Source organism: Pelodiscus sinensis, chromosome 18 (genome assembly GCF_049634645.1).
Source record: "Pelodiscus sinensis isolate JC-2024 chromosome 18, ASM4963464v1, whole genome shotgun sequence".
NCBI classification, from domain to species: Eukaryota; Metazoa; Chordata; order Testudines; family Trionychidae; genus Pelodiscus; species Pelodiscus sinensis.
In genome coordinates, this window is record NC_134728.1 from 9,341,743 (window position 1) to 9,359,350 (window position 17,608).

At 38.6% G+C, this 17,608-nt stretch overlaps 1 protein-coding gene across 3 annotated transcripts in view; it reads right to left on the minus strand.

Annotated features, from left to right (window-relative positions):
- Positions 1–537: 537 nt before the first annotated feature.
- SS18L1 (SS18L1 subunit of BAF chromatin remodeling complex) overlaps positions 538–17,608 on the minus strand; it is a 38,537-nt gene continuing 21,466 nt past the window's right edge. For all 3 annotated transcript variants that reach the window (XM_025186159.2, XM_006126168.4, XM_006126167.4), the window contains 7 exons: positions 15,177–15,374; positions 13,964–14,128; positions 13,602–13,703; positions 12,946–13,038; positions 7,048–7,167; positions 3,272–3,399; positions 538–2,991 (listed from right to left, as the gene is read on the minus strand). In XM_025186159.2, coding sequence (XP_025041944.1) covers positions 2,965–2,991; positions 3,272–3,399; positions 7,048–7,167; positions 12,946–13,038; positions 13,602–13,703; positions 13,964–14,128; positions 15,177–15,357 — 816 coding nt within the window. In that variant the 5' untranslated portion in view covers positions 15,358–15,374 and the 3' untranslated portion in view covers positions 538–2,964. The remainder of the gene's footprint in view (positions 2,992–3,271; positions 3,400–7,047; positions 7,168–12,945; positions 13,039–13,601; positions 13,704–13,963; positions 14,129–15,176; positions 15,375–17,608) is intronic.

Genomic DNA, 17,608 nt, shown 5'->3' on the forward strand with positions numbered 1-17,608 from the left:
CAGGTGACATAGCAGCTGGGAAGTCTCAGGGGTAGCTATGTTCGTCTGTAGCTGCAAAAAGCAAGGAGGCGTCCTGTGGCACCTTAAGAGACTGACTGGTAAATGGATGGTTTAGTCTCTAAGGTGCTACAGGACTTATGTCAGCTAGGAGTTAGGCTGGTACCCTTGAAATAGTTGGGGCCACAGCAGAGCAGGCTAGCCACCTGAGTCCAATCTTGCCTTCCCCCATACATATTTGGACACTAGCTTGAGCTGCTGCTTGGCCTTGTTGCTTTGCTGGTAGTGTGCTAGCTGGAGAAGAGCTAGCAGATCTACCCAGCTTGGGAACCTTTTAGGTGCTCTGCAGAGTGAATCATTTAAGTCACTAGATGTATGTGCAGTGAATAAAGTTAAGCATGTGCATAATCTTTGCATTATCAGAATTTTCAGGGCCTGAGCCTGCTCCCATTAATATCAGTAGGGGTTTTGTCTTTGACATCTGTGGAAACAGGATATATCTGCAACATTAAGTTACAGTTTACTCTCCAGAGACAGTATTGGTCCAGCATAAAAGTATAATGCTTCAGGTTTGCAGACTAAATTAGAGTTAGAACATCTGAAAACCATGGTAAGTATTTTTACATGCAATGATTTTTACCTGAAGTATGACAGACTATCAGGGAAAGGAGTGTGATGAGGCATTCTTTCCAAAGTCTGCAATAAAAACGGAAATCTCCCATTGTTATTATACTGGTCCTTTTTAAAAAGTCTTTGCGTCATAGGAAAAGTACCATCAATAGGCTTCACAATTAGTTCATTTTAACCTAAGCCAGTTTAAAACGTGTATTACAAAACAGAAAATGGTACAATTAATGAAAAAAGTCAAAATGCTGGCATCACTTTCTGCTTCCACATTAATACATAAAAATGGACAACACATTAAATAAACATTTCATTATTAACAATTAGAAATATTAACACCAAAATCATGTATAAATTAGGAAATAAATGTACAAACTATTTCCAAAGTGCTCTTTCAAATACAGTATATACACAACATTCAAGAAATTCTTAATGTAAGACATTTCAGATAGATGTAATGTTGCTGTTTAATTTTTTAATGTTGTTCATATCTCAAAAGTATTGTTTTAGCACTTTCAAAAACCACATAAAAGGCATATTTCCAATCTGGCAAGGAACAATATTGCATTCTTCTGTCTACCTGTAACATTAACATAGATTAAAAAAAAAAACATTTCAAACTTCTTTTCTGTGCCTTATTTGATATTTAAGAGTACTCAGGTGTATGAAAACACCAGCATGAAGAAAAAGCGAAATGAAGAATGAATAAAAAAATGCTAGCTCCATTTCACTGGTCAACAATTAGAAGTGTTAATGCTGTAAAGGGAAGAGCTTGAACAACATTTAATAATATACTGTTTAGCTAGCAAGTATTAAGATTTTCTTCAGGAAAAATAAATCCAAACCTGAAGTGTGACATCTACATTCTCTGAGTGGTGTTAGTTTTCAGAATATAAAAATTTCACAACTCAAAATATCCATTAAAACACCTCATTTTAGACAAAGAAAAGGGAAAAAATATAGAGAGTATATTTAACTCTATATTTTGAAAGATCCAGTTAACTTTAAGGTAATAATTTTTAAATAATGTATATTAAATATATTTAAATCATTTTAACCCATTAGTCACAGAAATTTTGATTTCTTTTAAATTTAAAACTGAACATATACTTGCATTGTTCATATTGGCTTTTAAGTACCACTTTCACAGTATTTCTCATTCTCTATAAGTTTTGTTTTAATAGTCAAATCCCATTAACAGTCACCTTTCTATATGCATAATGAAGCTGATTTACTGATTTTTCCTTTGAATCAAAGATGGGATTTTTACACTAATTCTGTGTTATTTCTATCAAAATGCTAGAGAAAAGTAAAAGTGATGAATAACCGCAGATAAAGTCAATTTTATAACCTGATGTTATGGCTATAATGCTTTCTGGAAAATCTGAACTAGTAGGGAACACCAAAAATTAAAAATTGCCTCAACTGGGGAAATTTGGCATGAATATTTATATGTTGTGATAAAATTTGGAGTAGCATATTTTAGACTGGAATGTGGTCACGTTTGTCAGCTAAACATGATACAAAGCACTATTGATTTTAGTAGACTTACAGATTCATTCCCAGAGTTCTCTTTTATTTTTTAAACCCATGATTTCTAGCATACTTTCATGGATCTATAAAAGGTGCTTCTGGATATTCATATTTCCTTGAATATAGGTTTTGATCACTTGTACCTTTTACTACAAAAATGTGAAGCTGTGCAGATATTAAATCAGAAGACATGGGTAATCAGCTATGTAAATTTGCTGAGCATAATGTCCTCAGCAAATGAACTATCACTTCAGTTGCTTTTATTTTTGTCTTATAGTGTGGAAATTGGATCAATGTAAACAATGCACCTGTCTCCATACCTTAATGTAGTACAATTGAGAGCCCCAGATTTCAGAGGCTGGCATATGCAACAGGTAAATTGTAATAGATCTAGTTAAACATAGTTTCATAACCTACATTAGACTAACTGTATGGGAAGATGTGACTGAGTGGTCTTTGTATTTAGCTGGATTGCAGAATATCCAAGCTGTTTCCTAGATCTGGGCACATAAAAACTCTGATCAAATGACCCCTAAGCTATTTAGAAACATCAAGAATGGAAAACAAAATCTCTGCATTTTATCAAGATACATACTATACACAGCACCAAATATATCAAACCATTAAAGCATTGTCTTGTTACCAGTAGTGCACTGCTTCATATCCAGCATGAAATGAACACTGTTCACATACAGACGCTGCTTTGTGCTAAGGGGTAACCAACATATTACAATTAATCAAAACTGCCAGTATATCCAGTTAAAAAGATGGATATACTTTGAAATGAATCAGATACAGGAGCTTCTCCTTTTATTGCTGATAGTTTCCATATTGACCCTGTTAAAAATTACAAAATACAACATGTTAGAAGACAATATCATTTCTGTGTCATGCACACGGGGACTGGATGAAATTATTATCTTTTGGTTTACAACATTGGATCGACCCAATAATGCATTGGCCATTACATTCACACTGGGTTTCCTTGTATGACAGTGGATCTGGGTCTTCCACCTCAGATTTTCCTGTGTGCCAGAAAGGCTGAGTTCCTCCAAGTCAGGACTTCCTGAAAAAAGGCTAACCCAGACTCTTTGTAGCAGAAATTAAGATAATTTACCTGCTCATAGCCATAAGGCCTCTGTTGTTGGGCAGATGGTCCTGTCTGAGACGCTCTGTAACTTCCATACTGCTGCCCCTGTCCCTGTTGGTAGCTGGAATACTGTGACGAGGCTCCTTGTGCAGGACCTGCAAAAGAAAGATAGAACAATAAGAGGCTAGTATGGCTCTGTCGAAGGTCTTCAAGGACCTGAAACTCAAAAAGGAATCTTTCTACAAGTGGAAATATAGATGAATTACAGACGAGTACAAAAGAGACCAAATCAGAAAGGCTGAGGCACAAAATGTGTCACACCTGAAAAGAGACATAAAAGGTAATAAGAACCGGTTATTTAAATATATTAGGAGCAAGAGAAAGGAAACAAAGTTCAGGTCCTCTCTTTACCAGGGAAGGAGAGCTAACAGGTAATGCTAAGATTTAATCATTGTCATTTTTGGTAAAAGTCAAGGACAGGTCACAGGTAATATACAAAAATTCATGGCCTCATGACCTGTCCATGACTTGTACTATATAATCTTGACTATATCTTTGGTGTTTGGAGGGGGTCTGCTGGTACAGTTGCTGCTGTATAGGGTCATGGATCTGGGGTACCTGCTGGTGCTGGGAGAGCAGTGGCCCAGGACCACAGCAGCCACATCTAACGGGTACCCCACTGGCCCAAGACGACCGCCATTGCAAGTTGGTGGCAGCTGGGGACCACTGCATTGCTGCTGGCTCATAACTGCTGCCAGTACTGTAAGCAGCAGGGAGGGACACCCAAGCACAGCCATTGTTGCAAAGGGGAGGGGGTCATTTGCACCAGCTGGCTGCAGAAGTCACAGATTCTGTGATTATGACTCACAGCTTTACTAATAACTGATGCCATCAAAAAGGCTCAAATGTTTAATACCTGTTTTGCTTGCTCCACTTAAAAGATTGATTAAATAGTGATCAGATACTTAACACAATTATTATTAACAACAAAAAGGAAGGAATGTAAGCCAAAATAGAGAAAAAAACACGTTAACAAATATTTAGATAAGCTAAATACATTCAAGTAAGCAGGACCTAAAAAATTTAATCTCAGCGTATTTAAGGAACCAAGTAGCTGAGGAAATCTCAGACCTGTCAACAATTATCTTTAAGATCATGATAGAAATGTAGCCGTGTTAGTCTGGGGTAGCTGAAGCAAAATGCAGGACAATGTAGCACTTTAAAGACTAACAAGATGGTTTATTAGATGATGAGCTTTCGTGGGCCAGACCCACTTCCTCAGATCAAAAAATGAAGGATGGATGGTGACCCAGAGGACTGGTGAAGAGCACACATTCTACTTTAAAAAAATGGGAGCAAAGACAACCCAGATGATTATAGATCAGTCAACCTAACTTTGATACCTGGAAAGATACTGGAACAAATTATTAAACAAAGAGTTTTTAAGCAACTAGAGAATAAGGAATAGCCAGCATGGATTTATCAAGAACAGATCATGCCACACCAACCTAATTTCCTTTTTTGACAATGTTAATGAATGGTAGGAGAAAAGATAGATGCAATATCCTGATTTTAAAGAAGGCTATTTTTACCCAGTCCCACAAGACATTCTCAAACTAGGGAAATGTGTACTCCCTTTAGAATAATTTCATTTAGACAACAACTGTTGAAAGACTACAGAGAAAATATTTATCAATAGTTTGCTATCAAACTGAGAGGATGTATCTAGTGGGACCTCAATGCATCTGTTGTGGGTCTATTTCTGTTTAATATCTTCATTTATGACTTGCATAATTGAGTGAAGAGTATGCTGATGAAATCTGTAGGTGACATGAACCTGGGAGGTATAGCAAGTACTTTGGAGGACAGGATTAGAATTCAAAAGGATTTTGACAAACTAGAGAATTGATCTGTAATACCCAAGATTATATTCAATAAAGGTAAATCAAAGTACTACACCAAGGAAGGAAAAATCAATTACACAACTACACACTGTGTAGACACGTCAAATTTTGAAATACACAATTTGTGCTATGCAAATTGCGTATCTTATTTCGACTGAATTTCAAAATAGTGTATCTTATTTCGAGTTTAGGGTGCTGTGTAGACACACCCTTAAACTGTTTTCCCCATATGTAAATTAGTGATATTTTCTCTGAGAGGAGTAGTAGGAAGATTAAATACTGATTTAAATGCTGAATATTATTGTTTTCAATGAAGCAAAAGTCAGCATAGTTCTACCTTTTTAAAAAATGTATACCTGTATCAGTTTGGAAATAAAATTAGTTAGCTGTAACTTGCTTATTCGCGCACTGTTAGGCTCTGCAACAGAAAAGCCCCAACATACTGTAATCTTTATTTTAATTTAGTGATCAGAAATCTAGGTATTACATAAGAACAGCCATACTGGGTCAGACCAAAGGTCCATCTAGCCCAGTATTCTGTCTGCTGACAATGGCCAATATCAGAAGCCCCAGAGAGAGGGATCATAACAGGTAATTCTCACATGATCCTTCCCCTGTCACCTACTTCCACAGAAACAGAGGCTAGGGACACCATTCCTACTGATCCTGGCTAATAGCCATTGATGGACCTAACCTTCATGAATCTATCCTGCTCTTTTTTGAACCCTGTTAAAGTTCTAGCCTTCACCATATCCTCTGGCAAGGAGTTTCACAGGTTACTGTGCGTTGAGTGAAGAAAAACTTCCTTTTGTTTGTTTTAAACTTGCTGCCTATTAATTTAATTTGGTGACCTCTAGTTCTTACATTGTGGGAATAAGTAAATAACTTTTCCTTATCCACTTTTTCCACACCAGTCATGATTTTATAGACCTCTATCATATCCCCCTTTAGTCTCCTCTTTTCTAAGCTGAAAAATTCAAGTCTTTTTAATCTCTCTTCATATGGGACCCGTGCCAAACCCCTAATCTTTTTTGTTGCCCTTTTCTGATCCTTTTCCAATGCCAATATATATTTTTTGAGATGAGGTGACCACATCTATATGCAGTATTCAAGATGTGGGCATAGCATGGTTTTATATAGAGGTAATAAGATATTCTCTATCTTATTCTCTATCCCTTTTTTATTGACTCCTAACATTCTGTTTGCTTTTTTGACTGCCACTGCACACTGAGTGGATGTTTTCAGGGAACTATCCACAATGACTCCAAGATCTCGCTCTTAAGTAGTTGTAGCCAAATTAGTTCCCATCATATTGTATATATAGTTGGGATTATTTTTTCCAATGTGCATTAATTTACATTTACTAACATTAAATTTCATTTGCCATTTTGTTGCCCAATCACTTAGTTTGGTTAGATCTTTTTGAAGCGCTTCACAATCTGCTTTGGTCTTAACTATCTTGAGCAGTTTGGTGTCATCTGCAAATTTTGCCACCTCACTGTTTACCCCTCTCTCATTGTGGCAGTAAAGCATACATTATTGCAAGAAATCTGTGAGTTAGTAATGATTTAGCAGGATTCCCCCCCCCCCATAAAATTATATACAAATTTCACATTTTTGAGGCCTGAGCACTAGTAAAATAACCTGCCACCCACACCTGTAAAGTTAATAATGCGGGGAATAAGCATGCTGTGTAGACAGATTTCTAGTCCACTGTGTCAAGGTAAAAGAGATCCTGTATGATGTAAGATAACATGCTGAATTAGATACTAGTTTTTGTCAGTTAAAGCTGGTGCCTTGAGCAACAAAGGAAGATAGATGTTTGTTCCTAGGTGCAGAATGGACAAATTTATACCAGGGATTACAAACACAAAAACATGCCAAAGACGACTTCCTCACCGTAACCAGGTTGTTGTCCTGGATAACTTTGCTGATTTGGATACTGTTGCTGTGAATATGTTTGCTGTTGAGCTGCTCCCTGTTGGTATCCTGCCTGCTGCTGGCTATACTGGGAATTTCCTAGAAAAGAGAAAATTGATATAGTTTATGTGCAGACTCAGCAACTGTCCCAATATGGTTAGTGATCACACTGAAAATAACTGAATGAGCTTCCTTGATATGAAACCCTGAAAATGGTATATCTTTGAAAAAGAATCTTCCACTATATTTTACCAATCAATGAAGAGTTTATTCCTCTGATTATTTGAAGAGGCTGTATTTTTGTTTGATGCATGAAAAAAAGTTTTCTTTAAGAAGTCTATGTGCACATTTTCTCTCCTCCAAGTTGTTCCCTTTTACTTTTACATTTTAAACATCAGCACTCTTTTAAACAAAAATTTAAAAAATAAAATAGGTTATAAAAGAATACTGTATCTTTGTCTCCAACACATTATACATTCGGAAAAATATTCATAATTATATATTTTTTCCTATAACACAAAGACCAAGTAAAATTGCAGCTCATGAGCTGCTTGCGGCTCTTTTAAAGTTAAAGTGCAGCTCTTGGAGGCCACCAGACTGTTTTGGGGAGTTTGGGGCTGATGCCCTGAGGTGGGATGGTGGGGCTAAGGGCTTCTGCCCAGCAGAATTGTCCTGAGGCTTCAGCAGGAGTGGGGCTGAAGTTTCAAGCTCCAGCAGCCATGTCTAGCTGGGCTGAAGCTCTGAGATGCCTATCAACCTCACATGAGGGAGGCCCCTAGCCCTGCTGAAGGGCTGAAGCCTCAAGCCCTGGCTCTGAAGAATGCATTCTGAAGCTAGGGTCAGTAAGTTAGGCTTTCCCTGATTTATTCAGATACAAATCCTAGTTTGTACACTGTCATTCTGATGTACTTGAACACTCGTAATATCGAGCATTTTTTAAAGAAACTCAATGAGGAGTCCTGTGGCACTTTCAAGGCTAACATTTATTTGGGTATAAGCTTTCGTGGGTAAAAAACTCTTTATCAGATGCATGGAGAGGCAACAACTCCTACCTCAGTGATTTCCAGTCTATGCCTTTGACAAAGTGCTTTTTAACCCACAAAAGCTTATGACCAAATCTGTTATTTATTAAGGTGCCACAGGACTTCTCATTATTTTTGCAAATACAGAGTAACATGGCTACCCCTCTGAGACTTTATGAAAACTAACATTTAAATTTGTGGCTGATCAAAATTTTCCCAATACAAACCAGCCTATTTGAACTGCAAAGATTTGTCCTTAATTCACTACGGGGTTTTTTTTCCATTAAGTTACCTTTTGGCTTTCCTCTTCAGTTTGTGGTTATCTAAAGAAATGAAGTGGGCTGAAAAGGAAACATTACCACATGAAGGGTCTGTGCAACCAGACCACAGGGCCTGATTCTTCACTCCTTTAGAACTTGTGTGAAGTGAGTGTAAAATGCTACCTAATCAGAATAGTAGCATTTTACAGCCATTTTATACAGGTGTAATGAAATTCACAAGGTATGAGGCTAAGAAGAAACAAGTGTGTTGACATTTAAGTAAAATAAAACATAATAAAAGTTACTGAACCATTCTGGTAGGAATTAATTAGTGCACAATGGAGAATTTTTGATAATTTAAAATAAATTTACTTCATTTTCTATCGTCATATGTGTTTAAAACAGATTTTTAGAAATGACATATTTTAGAATGCAGGGATCATTATTTTCAGTAGTGTGTTTAATTCTGACACTGGTTACCAAGTTTGTTTTATTTCAAAACATAATAAAATTGTTGGAATTTGGAAAGTTGAAAGATTATTTGACTACTTCAGTTTCAAGTATAGTTTATGGTGTTTTTGCCACTGTTTGTCTCAGTTTCCTTCTGGAGCTGAATAAGTCTAATCCACCCTTTACTTTCTGTTTTGCAGCATTTTCTATCCTTTCATTAGGATCCTTATGCTTGTGGCTGCCAGCAGCACTGAGTGAATGAATGAATGAATGAATGATGCCCTGGGGAATTCCAACTTCATAATTAACTCAAAATATGCTGGGCATTGGAGAGTTGCCAGAGGCAAGTCATTCTTCCTCAGTGGGAAGTCCTATACAGAATTATTCATTAAACAAAAAGGCTAATTTTAGAATGTGTAATTAATTTTTAAGTTATGTCGTAAAAGTTGGGTGATCCAAAATTTGACCTGCCTTTATTTACATTTTTAAGTTAGAAGGGTTTCACCAACCAATTTTTCACAGGGAAAATCCTAACTTAAAGGTCTATACTGCAGTGTAAATCCAAGGTTAGTGGAATTTGAATTAACAAATCCTGGGTTGCTATAGGGTTTGAGTGTCTGCACTCACTTGTAACCCCAGGTTAAGAATTGTTGAACCCAGGACCCCAACCTGGGGTCTACTTTCTGTACTGTATTATGCATGTGAGACTCAAACCCCTGATACCAGACATCTTAGTGCTCTCCAAAAATCTGGCTGCTCTAGCCATTTGTTCATGGTAAAGTGTGGGAAAGCTTGACTGTCCAGCAAACTTGGCTGTCCACAGGACAAAGAAAATAGGTCAGTGGACTACATAGACACTGCAAAGCAACAGTTTGAATTCTGGCTCTCAGCTTGACTCAGGGTTGAACTCTCCATCTTCCTGGGGTCCTGGGTCTGAGCCCTAGATGAGTGGGGTTTGAGTGTAGATGGAAGGGGTATGAGGCTTGAGACTGCTTTCAAACTCTGGGCTTACACTGCATTGTTGTGGACATACCTTAAGTCTTCATGACACAGATCCCAGCAGAATTGTGACCTGCCTCTGAGAAGGCAGATTTAACAATTAGTTTTTGAAAAGATCCTACCCTTTCGTGGGGTGAATCTGTCCCAGAGGTAAAAAAAGAGAGTCCCAATGCCAGGATACAGCAGTTGGATACTAAGAAGCCCTCCTACTGTATTTGCTTTCAGTTCATAAATAATAATATTCTTTAATCATATTTCCAATTAAAATAAGGTATTTTATTATTATGGACCCAGGCAATTTTTATGGGAACTATTAAAACATCTACCAGAGAAATCCAACTTGAAAATTTGCAAACAACAAAATGAACATAAAAGTTGATTTCTTCAGATGAGATGTCAGTAATTTAATTTGAGTATTTCTAATGATTAAACTCTCAAAAATGTTCAAGTAGCAGGTCATTAAATTGGCTGAAAAGTCTACCATTCCTTTCTGGAACACACATGCTAAAACTTATAGAAATGATACAGTGTCACTATTACCAACAAGGAAAATAAACCTCATTTTACTGTAATTCAGCCAATCATAGTGCAGGAGGCTGTGGCATTATTGATGTGCGATATTCAGGTTGTTCTCATGATTGATTTGCAAAATCACAGTGGTAGGAGATTTTCAAAGGCTCTTAGGAGCCTGACTCCCATTGACTTTTAATGGAAGTTAGGTACTTAATTGCAAATATTCCTCCATATAATAATTTATGAATAACCGTACTTTGAACGCACAAATCTTTCTATTCTTAATGCTATAATCTCTCTGTTTCAGGTGGTTCCTGTGCTAAAAAAATGTGTCTGCAAAAAGGTATCACTATAATCTCTTCATCCTAAACAGACTTTTTCAGGGCTAGGCAATATGTGGTCTGCCTAACACATTGATCTGGCCCATGGACTGCATCTAGCTGCTTTCTATTTATAGCCTGCTGCCCATGCCACTGAATTTCTAGGCGATGGCTCAGGCAGCCAGATCCTATTTAAATAGCTCCCAGCTCCTTGTTGTGGTGCTACCCCTGCAGGGGCTGTATGTGTGTGCCCTTTAAACAGCTGCAGCAACCCCAGTAGGCTGCCAGGCAACACAATAGCAGGGGGGCCGGGAAATGCAATCCCTTTGCTGTGTTTTTAATTCAAAGCCTCCAGCCCTGGACAACTCTGGGGGAAGGCTAATCACCAGCCCTGCTCCTTCTACCCCGGCTCTACCCTTTCCAGAAGTGGAGCCAACCCGTGACTACCTACCAAAATTCATTAAATGGCCCTCTTGCGAAAATTATTGCCCACCCCTGGACTAACTCCAACTTTTATATGAAAGAAAAAGTTTATTAAAAAAACAAAGGAAATATAGTGGTGAAGTTCACATTGTAAGATTTCTTTTTAATGTTAAAATCCTTTGATTCCTTTCACTCACAACTATCTCGTCTCTTTTATCCTCCTTTTTTGTTCCCTGTTGGCCAGCAAGACTCTGATCCCCAGAATAACTGATATATATTTGTTTACTTTCAGTTTTGAAATACAATGAAACAAAAAATAGTTGAGATTCAAGGGAGAAGACCTTCCTTTACCTGTAAAGAGGGAGTGAATCAGGGTGGGGAAATGAAATAAGAGGACAGCAGGAGGAAATAAGGAGAGAGAAAGGAAAATATAAGACATTAGAAGATTCTGACAGCCTATACCAGTTTTGGGGCTTTTTTTCCTCTTTCTAATTTTATGTTTGAATATTTAATTATACATTAAATATAATATCTCAAGTGCTTTCTGTTCATTAGGTAGGAACAACAGACCTGATTTCACAGCCTTTACTAATCTCAATAGTCCCATTTATTTAAACTGTCTGGTCTTCTTTATATTTACTTTTATTGCTCCTCAAAATTTAATACTGTCTGAAAATTAAAAAAAATAGTTGGCCACTGTTTGATCTCAATTACACGTATGAAACCCTGTTCATTTGAGCTTTTAGCCAGCTGGCTTTTCCCAATATCTAAAGACCAATATGTCCCACCTCAATTTGGAAAAGTTTCCATCTATAGTGACCATTTGTTCCCTAATCTTAAGGTATTTTTCTAACTCTAGCAAGTCAGTTTACCTCCCTTGCTATGATCACTCACCTTAACATTTAATATGTTAAGAGCCACACATATCTCTGTTAAAAGTTAAATGAAAGCATCATGTATTATTTTTAAGAAAAGAAATAATTGTAGTATTATAACTAATATTTAATCACATAAAAAGGTTCTAATATCTAATAAAACTTTAAGTGCGTCTAGTTCAGCTACACATTTTGTTGTCAGCAATGAGTTTACCTCAGAGGTAGGTAATAATTTTCTCAGGGGTGCCACTTAATGAATTTTGGTACTGGTCATGAGCCAGCTCCAACACCTACCTCTGGATGGGGCAGAGCCTGAGGTGAAAGGGGTGGAGCTGGAGCCTAGTCTCCACTCAGAACTGTCTGAGGCCAAAGGCTTTGAAGTAAAAACACAGCAAAGGGCTCCTGGCCCTGCCACTACCATGCTGACTTGCTGCCTGGGTTGCTGCTGCTATTTAAAAGGCTTGCGACTCCGGCCCTGCCAGGATGATGCCATGACCAGGAGCTGCAAGCCCTTTAAATAGCAATTTAAAAGGTTCATGGCCCTGCTGCTACCATGTTGCCTGCAGTCGCCTGGGATTGCTGCAGCTACTTAAAAGGCTTGCGACTCCAGCCCCTGCTGAGATAGCAGTATGACCATGAGCTGTGAGCCATTTAAACAGGATCCTGCTGCCTGATCCACCACCTGGATATTCAGTGGCACAGGCAGCAGAATATAAATTGAAAATGGTTTACCTAGTGCGCAAAAGGCTTATATGTGAGCTATTAACTATTAATTTACACAGTCACTAACTAATGTGCATAGTGTTTTGTGATATAAATAATATAAAAGTTGCTCTACATAAAATTCTAATTTATAGACACTTCTAAGTAACATTCAATTTTAGGAAAATATTTTAGTCTAGCAGCTGAGCAGTGTTTTAATTCTTCAGAAATACTATAAAACAGCTTTCATATTTTTCTAAACAGATGTAGCTTAGAGCTTTTGTTTGCATAGATTGCAAATATATCTTCTCACCTCCTTCATAGTAATGCTGTGTGGAGTCCTCAAATGACCTGTCATAGCTCTGCTCAGTATAGGATGACTGTTGATATGCATAATCACCATGACCTGCAATCAGATGATAAGAAAAAGACAAAATGGACAAGGTTAATCAAAAAGGTTCATCTGATCCATAGCTTATTTTGGCACATGCATTATGTAATTTTGTATTACACACAATGCATAGAGTACCTATTATGCTTTATATATAATTAAATAATTACACTCAGTTTAAAGTCACATAGTTTCATAGATTAGGGGGAAAAAAAACCTTTAAGAAAAAAGCTCTAAAATGGGCAAATCTGAAATAGCTTGCTAATAAAGTGGCAATGCATTTGCCAAGTCTGAAGTAGCATTTTTTGCTAAACTGAGTGTGTATCCTATCACAAGGAGTCTCCTGCAGGCTTTCTGCTCCTTTCAAGATGCGGTTGGTAATGGTGCTACAATGCACATATATACACAGAACCATATGTTTTGGGAATAGGTGTTGCTGGCATTTCAGGTTGAAAACAAATCTTATGGGTTATATGGTTTCCAATTTTTTAACTCTTAGATGGGGCAGTTGTACAATTCAGTACCATCTCAAGCTCTGCTGCATCAATATTAGAATTACTATTACTCAGCAAAATTACCATCTGGGTAATACTGCTGGTTCATTGGCTCTGATGAGCTTTGTCCATGGCTGTACTGTTCACTGTAATATTCTTCCTGTCCCATGTACTGTTGAGAGGAACCTGTAAACCCAAAGGAAAGAGAGAGAAAGTGAGAGTGTTTTTAAGTAGCTCATGAACCCAAGGGGAGAATTTTCATTTAGATAATCTTGAAGTAAATAGTGTTTTCTTCATGGAGAAATCACTTGAGTTTTATATGTTCAGAACCAACTTTCCCTGGGGTCCCTCATTCCCAGATCATTATGGCTTCTGTGGCATATTTATCTCTGGCTGCAGGAATGATGGGATAACCACCTTTCTAGGAACTGAATAATATACTTTACCTTGCTGAGAAGGCCTATAAGGGCCCATGGGTCGCTGACCCATCATGCTGTTGCCTTGATTGCTCTGACTCATCATGGCAATGGAGGACTGCCCTTGGTAATGCTGGCTCCCTCCTTGTGCCGAATTGTAGTGTGATGTTGCTGCTTGCTGGTGCATCATGGAGACTACACAGAACATAGATAACTATTTACTAAAAGGATATCACAATTCTTTTCCTACTCTTTTTTGAACATAATTAAAACATCAGCCAATTTTGTCTTTTAAAAATTTCATCCAGATAATCATTTAGTGAATTTTCCTCAAGGGGAATGAGGGAAAAAAAAGACAGAAATTGTTTACTTTTTCTCAATGTGCGTATTTAATTTTTCTACATTCTAATCAGACACCATAAACTGATAACATAGTCAGTTCACATCATTTTTCTGTTAGATATTCTAAAATGTATCTGGTCTCAATAAATAACAAAAATCATTTCTGCAACAGAACTACAGAAAAGGGCCCTGTATGAAGAAATGAAAGTATTTGTTCCTCTTTACCTGCATCCTTTATCTTTTATTGCATTTTTTTTCTTTAACCAACTTTGTCTTTCATCTTCTACCTTATTTATAAGACCTGGTGACTACAGAATTTAAGTAAATTGAAGTTACAATATTTTTTCTGTATTTCATATTCCTTCCTTGAAATAATTCTATCATCTGATATGCTATTCATTGCACAGTGATGAACATTTTTGAGAGACAGGAACGGATTGTTCTTTGCTCTCTGGGCCCTTTGGGCCACTCCAGCAATGTCAAAGGCCTATAAAGAGAGTGGAAATATTCAGTGAGGAATATCACCATCATGGACAACTTCTTTAGCTGTTCTATGCTAACCCCTGTCACAGCTCACAATATGTGGGTGATATGTGTTGGGGCTGCCACAGTGTGACCAGAGTGCTGCTGTGCTTTGAAAATTCACTCTTTTTCATCACATGCTGAGGACCATGAGAAGTAGAGTGGAAGTTACAGTGATGCTGAGACTATTCTGACTTATTCTGAATCTAGAAAATACTGAACACAAAGGTATCTTAAAACCATCTCTTCTCCTCTCCTTCTGCTCCTGTGCAGGAATAGGGTTATACAAAATATTTACAGCACATTTTCACATCTTGTGCATATTTGAGACCCTTGAAAAGCCCTTTCAATCCCAAAAGGTAAGGAAAAGGAACCTCACCTGGGTTAGACTGCATGTTGATATTTGTTCGAGAGACGTAATTGCCTATTGACCCCTGACCTTGCATTGGCACATTCTGAGATGCAGGCACTGTATGGCTATAACCAGGCCCAGTTCCATGGCTGCTCACAGTCATGCTCAGAGAGGTTGTGGGCATTGTATTTTGGCCTGACTGCTGCATAGACACATGATTAGGACCTGAAAAATCACAACAACAAGAGTGATGCTGTTATTGACAACATACGTTCAGTATAAAAAAACGTAGTGCCTTACTTGGATTCTTGTTATTGTACCTAAGAAAGGCTAAAAAAAATACAATTATAAAATATTTTATGTACCAAAGGCCATAAAATTAAAAAAAATCCCCATATCCTCCATATTAAAACCGGTTAATTATAGATAGTCAAAACGTACCACCCCCTATCTGCTGTAAAGCTAGACTGAACCTTGTCCTAAAGACTACCAAAGTTGGCGTTGCTGCTCTGTGAGCCTGGAACAAATTTCAGAAGTGAAGGCTCTCCATTAGAAGGTTCTGCCATCTTTTTCTCAGATTAGGCAGATCTAATAGTCAGCAAGGCTGGCAAATGTTCGCTGCGATGTCAGCCACTAAACTGAATCAAGAACTCTAGAGTGTCCCAGTCCTTCAGAAGCTCAGATGTTCCCATACCAGGTTCAGTCTCTGCTTCCTGCTTCCCCTGCAGGTTATTGGCTACACCTCTCTTGTCAGGCGTGTTGCTGGGAGGACCCAACAGCAGATAGCAGCTCTTCAATGCTGCTGTTACCTCCAGCATCACTACTGTATGCCCAGCAGCAGTACCAACAGACTGTCTCCTCTGCTAGGATTTAAAAAAACAGAAGAACCTACAAGACCCTAACACCAGATGATCAATGGGAGAGAGGAGCTAGTTGGATGGGAAGGTTAGTAATGTATCCCAAGGTTCTATAAAAGGGAAAGGAAATGGAGGAAGAGGTCCTTCAGCAAACCTGCCATGAGAGAAGACAGAAAGGAGGCTCTACCTATCCTATTTAGAATAGAAAATGAATAGCTACTGGTAAATGTAAAAAATGAAGATAGATACCGGGTCTAGCCCCGGAAGTCGGGGCGAAAGCTGCTCCGGTGCCCCTGGTCTGCTGGAGACCGTCTCCAGCAGACCAGGGGCACCGGGCGGTTCCCGCGCTTCTGAGGCTTTGCCAGAGCAAAGCCTCAGAGGCGCGGGACCCCCGCGGCTGCGGCTTCAGTCCGGGAGCCTGTGGTCTGCTGGGGACCGTCCCCAGCAGACCACAGGCTCCCGGACTGAAGCCGCAGCTGCGGGGGGGTCCCGCGCCTCTGAGGCTTTGCCAGAGCAAAGCCTCAGAGGCGCGGGGAACCGCCGCTGCTGCCGCTTCAATCTGGGTGCCTGTGGTCTGCTGGGGACCGTCCCCAACAGACCACAGGCTCCCGGACTGAAGCCGCAGCCGCGGGGGGGGGGTCCCGCGCCTCTGAGGCTTTGCCCGCCTCAGTTCTCGAGATGCTGACTCGAGTATAAGCCGTGGGGGGGCATTTTTCAGCACAAAAACTGTGCTGAAAAACTCGGCTTATACTCGAGTATATACGGTAATTTCAGAGACAAAATTCTCCAAAACATCATGCTAGCTCCTTCTACCATGACCATTACCCTTCCCTTCCCAGTTCATTAGCTGGCTTGACCTCTGCACTAGAAATGAAACCTTTAAGATTCATACTAATAGTATCCTGTCAACTGGGACTGGGACATTGTATGTGCTTGCATGGCTGATTTTGCCTTTATAGAATTCTGTAAGATCCCAATCCAAAGTACACTGAAGTCAACTCAGAGACTCCCACTGACTTCAGTGGGGTTTGGATTGGGCCGTAAATAAGGACAAGAAAGTTTCATAAGGGCCTCTGAGCCGACACATACACGAAATACAAGTTTTCTTGAGTAAACAACCAAATATGTAAACCAAACAGGCCTATGATAGCCTTTAGCATAAATAACTCAAAGTAATTTCCTGGCATCCATACTTTTTGGAGGTGATTTCAGAGTTCTTTGCTGACTTGGCAATATACAAATTCCTGATCTCTCATGACAGTGAGAAGGGCAGAAATTCCTAGTTTTCACTTGGTGTTGCACAAGAAGGAAACATATAACTTCATTCAACTTTCCAGTATCATGAGGACTCATTCTTGCTCAAGGTTACCCAGTCGATGAAGCTAACCTTGTTTTTACAGACACAGCTAAAAGTTGTGGTCAGTTATATGTAGTATACTAATAAAAGCCAACAGTCAATAAAAATATCTACCAATATACTTTGGTTGTACCCGGGGCTATAAGTACTGTCCTACTTACCTTATCATATATTTATTTATCTTAGCTCTTTCTGTTATTGGATAACTAACTTTATTTATGTAGGACCAGGTCCTGATTTCATAT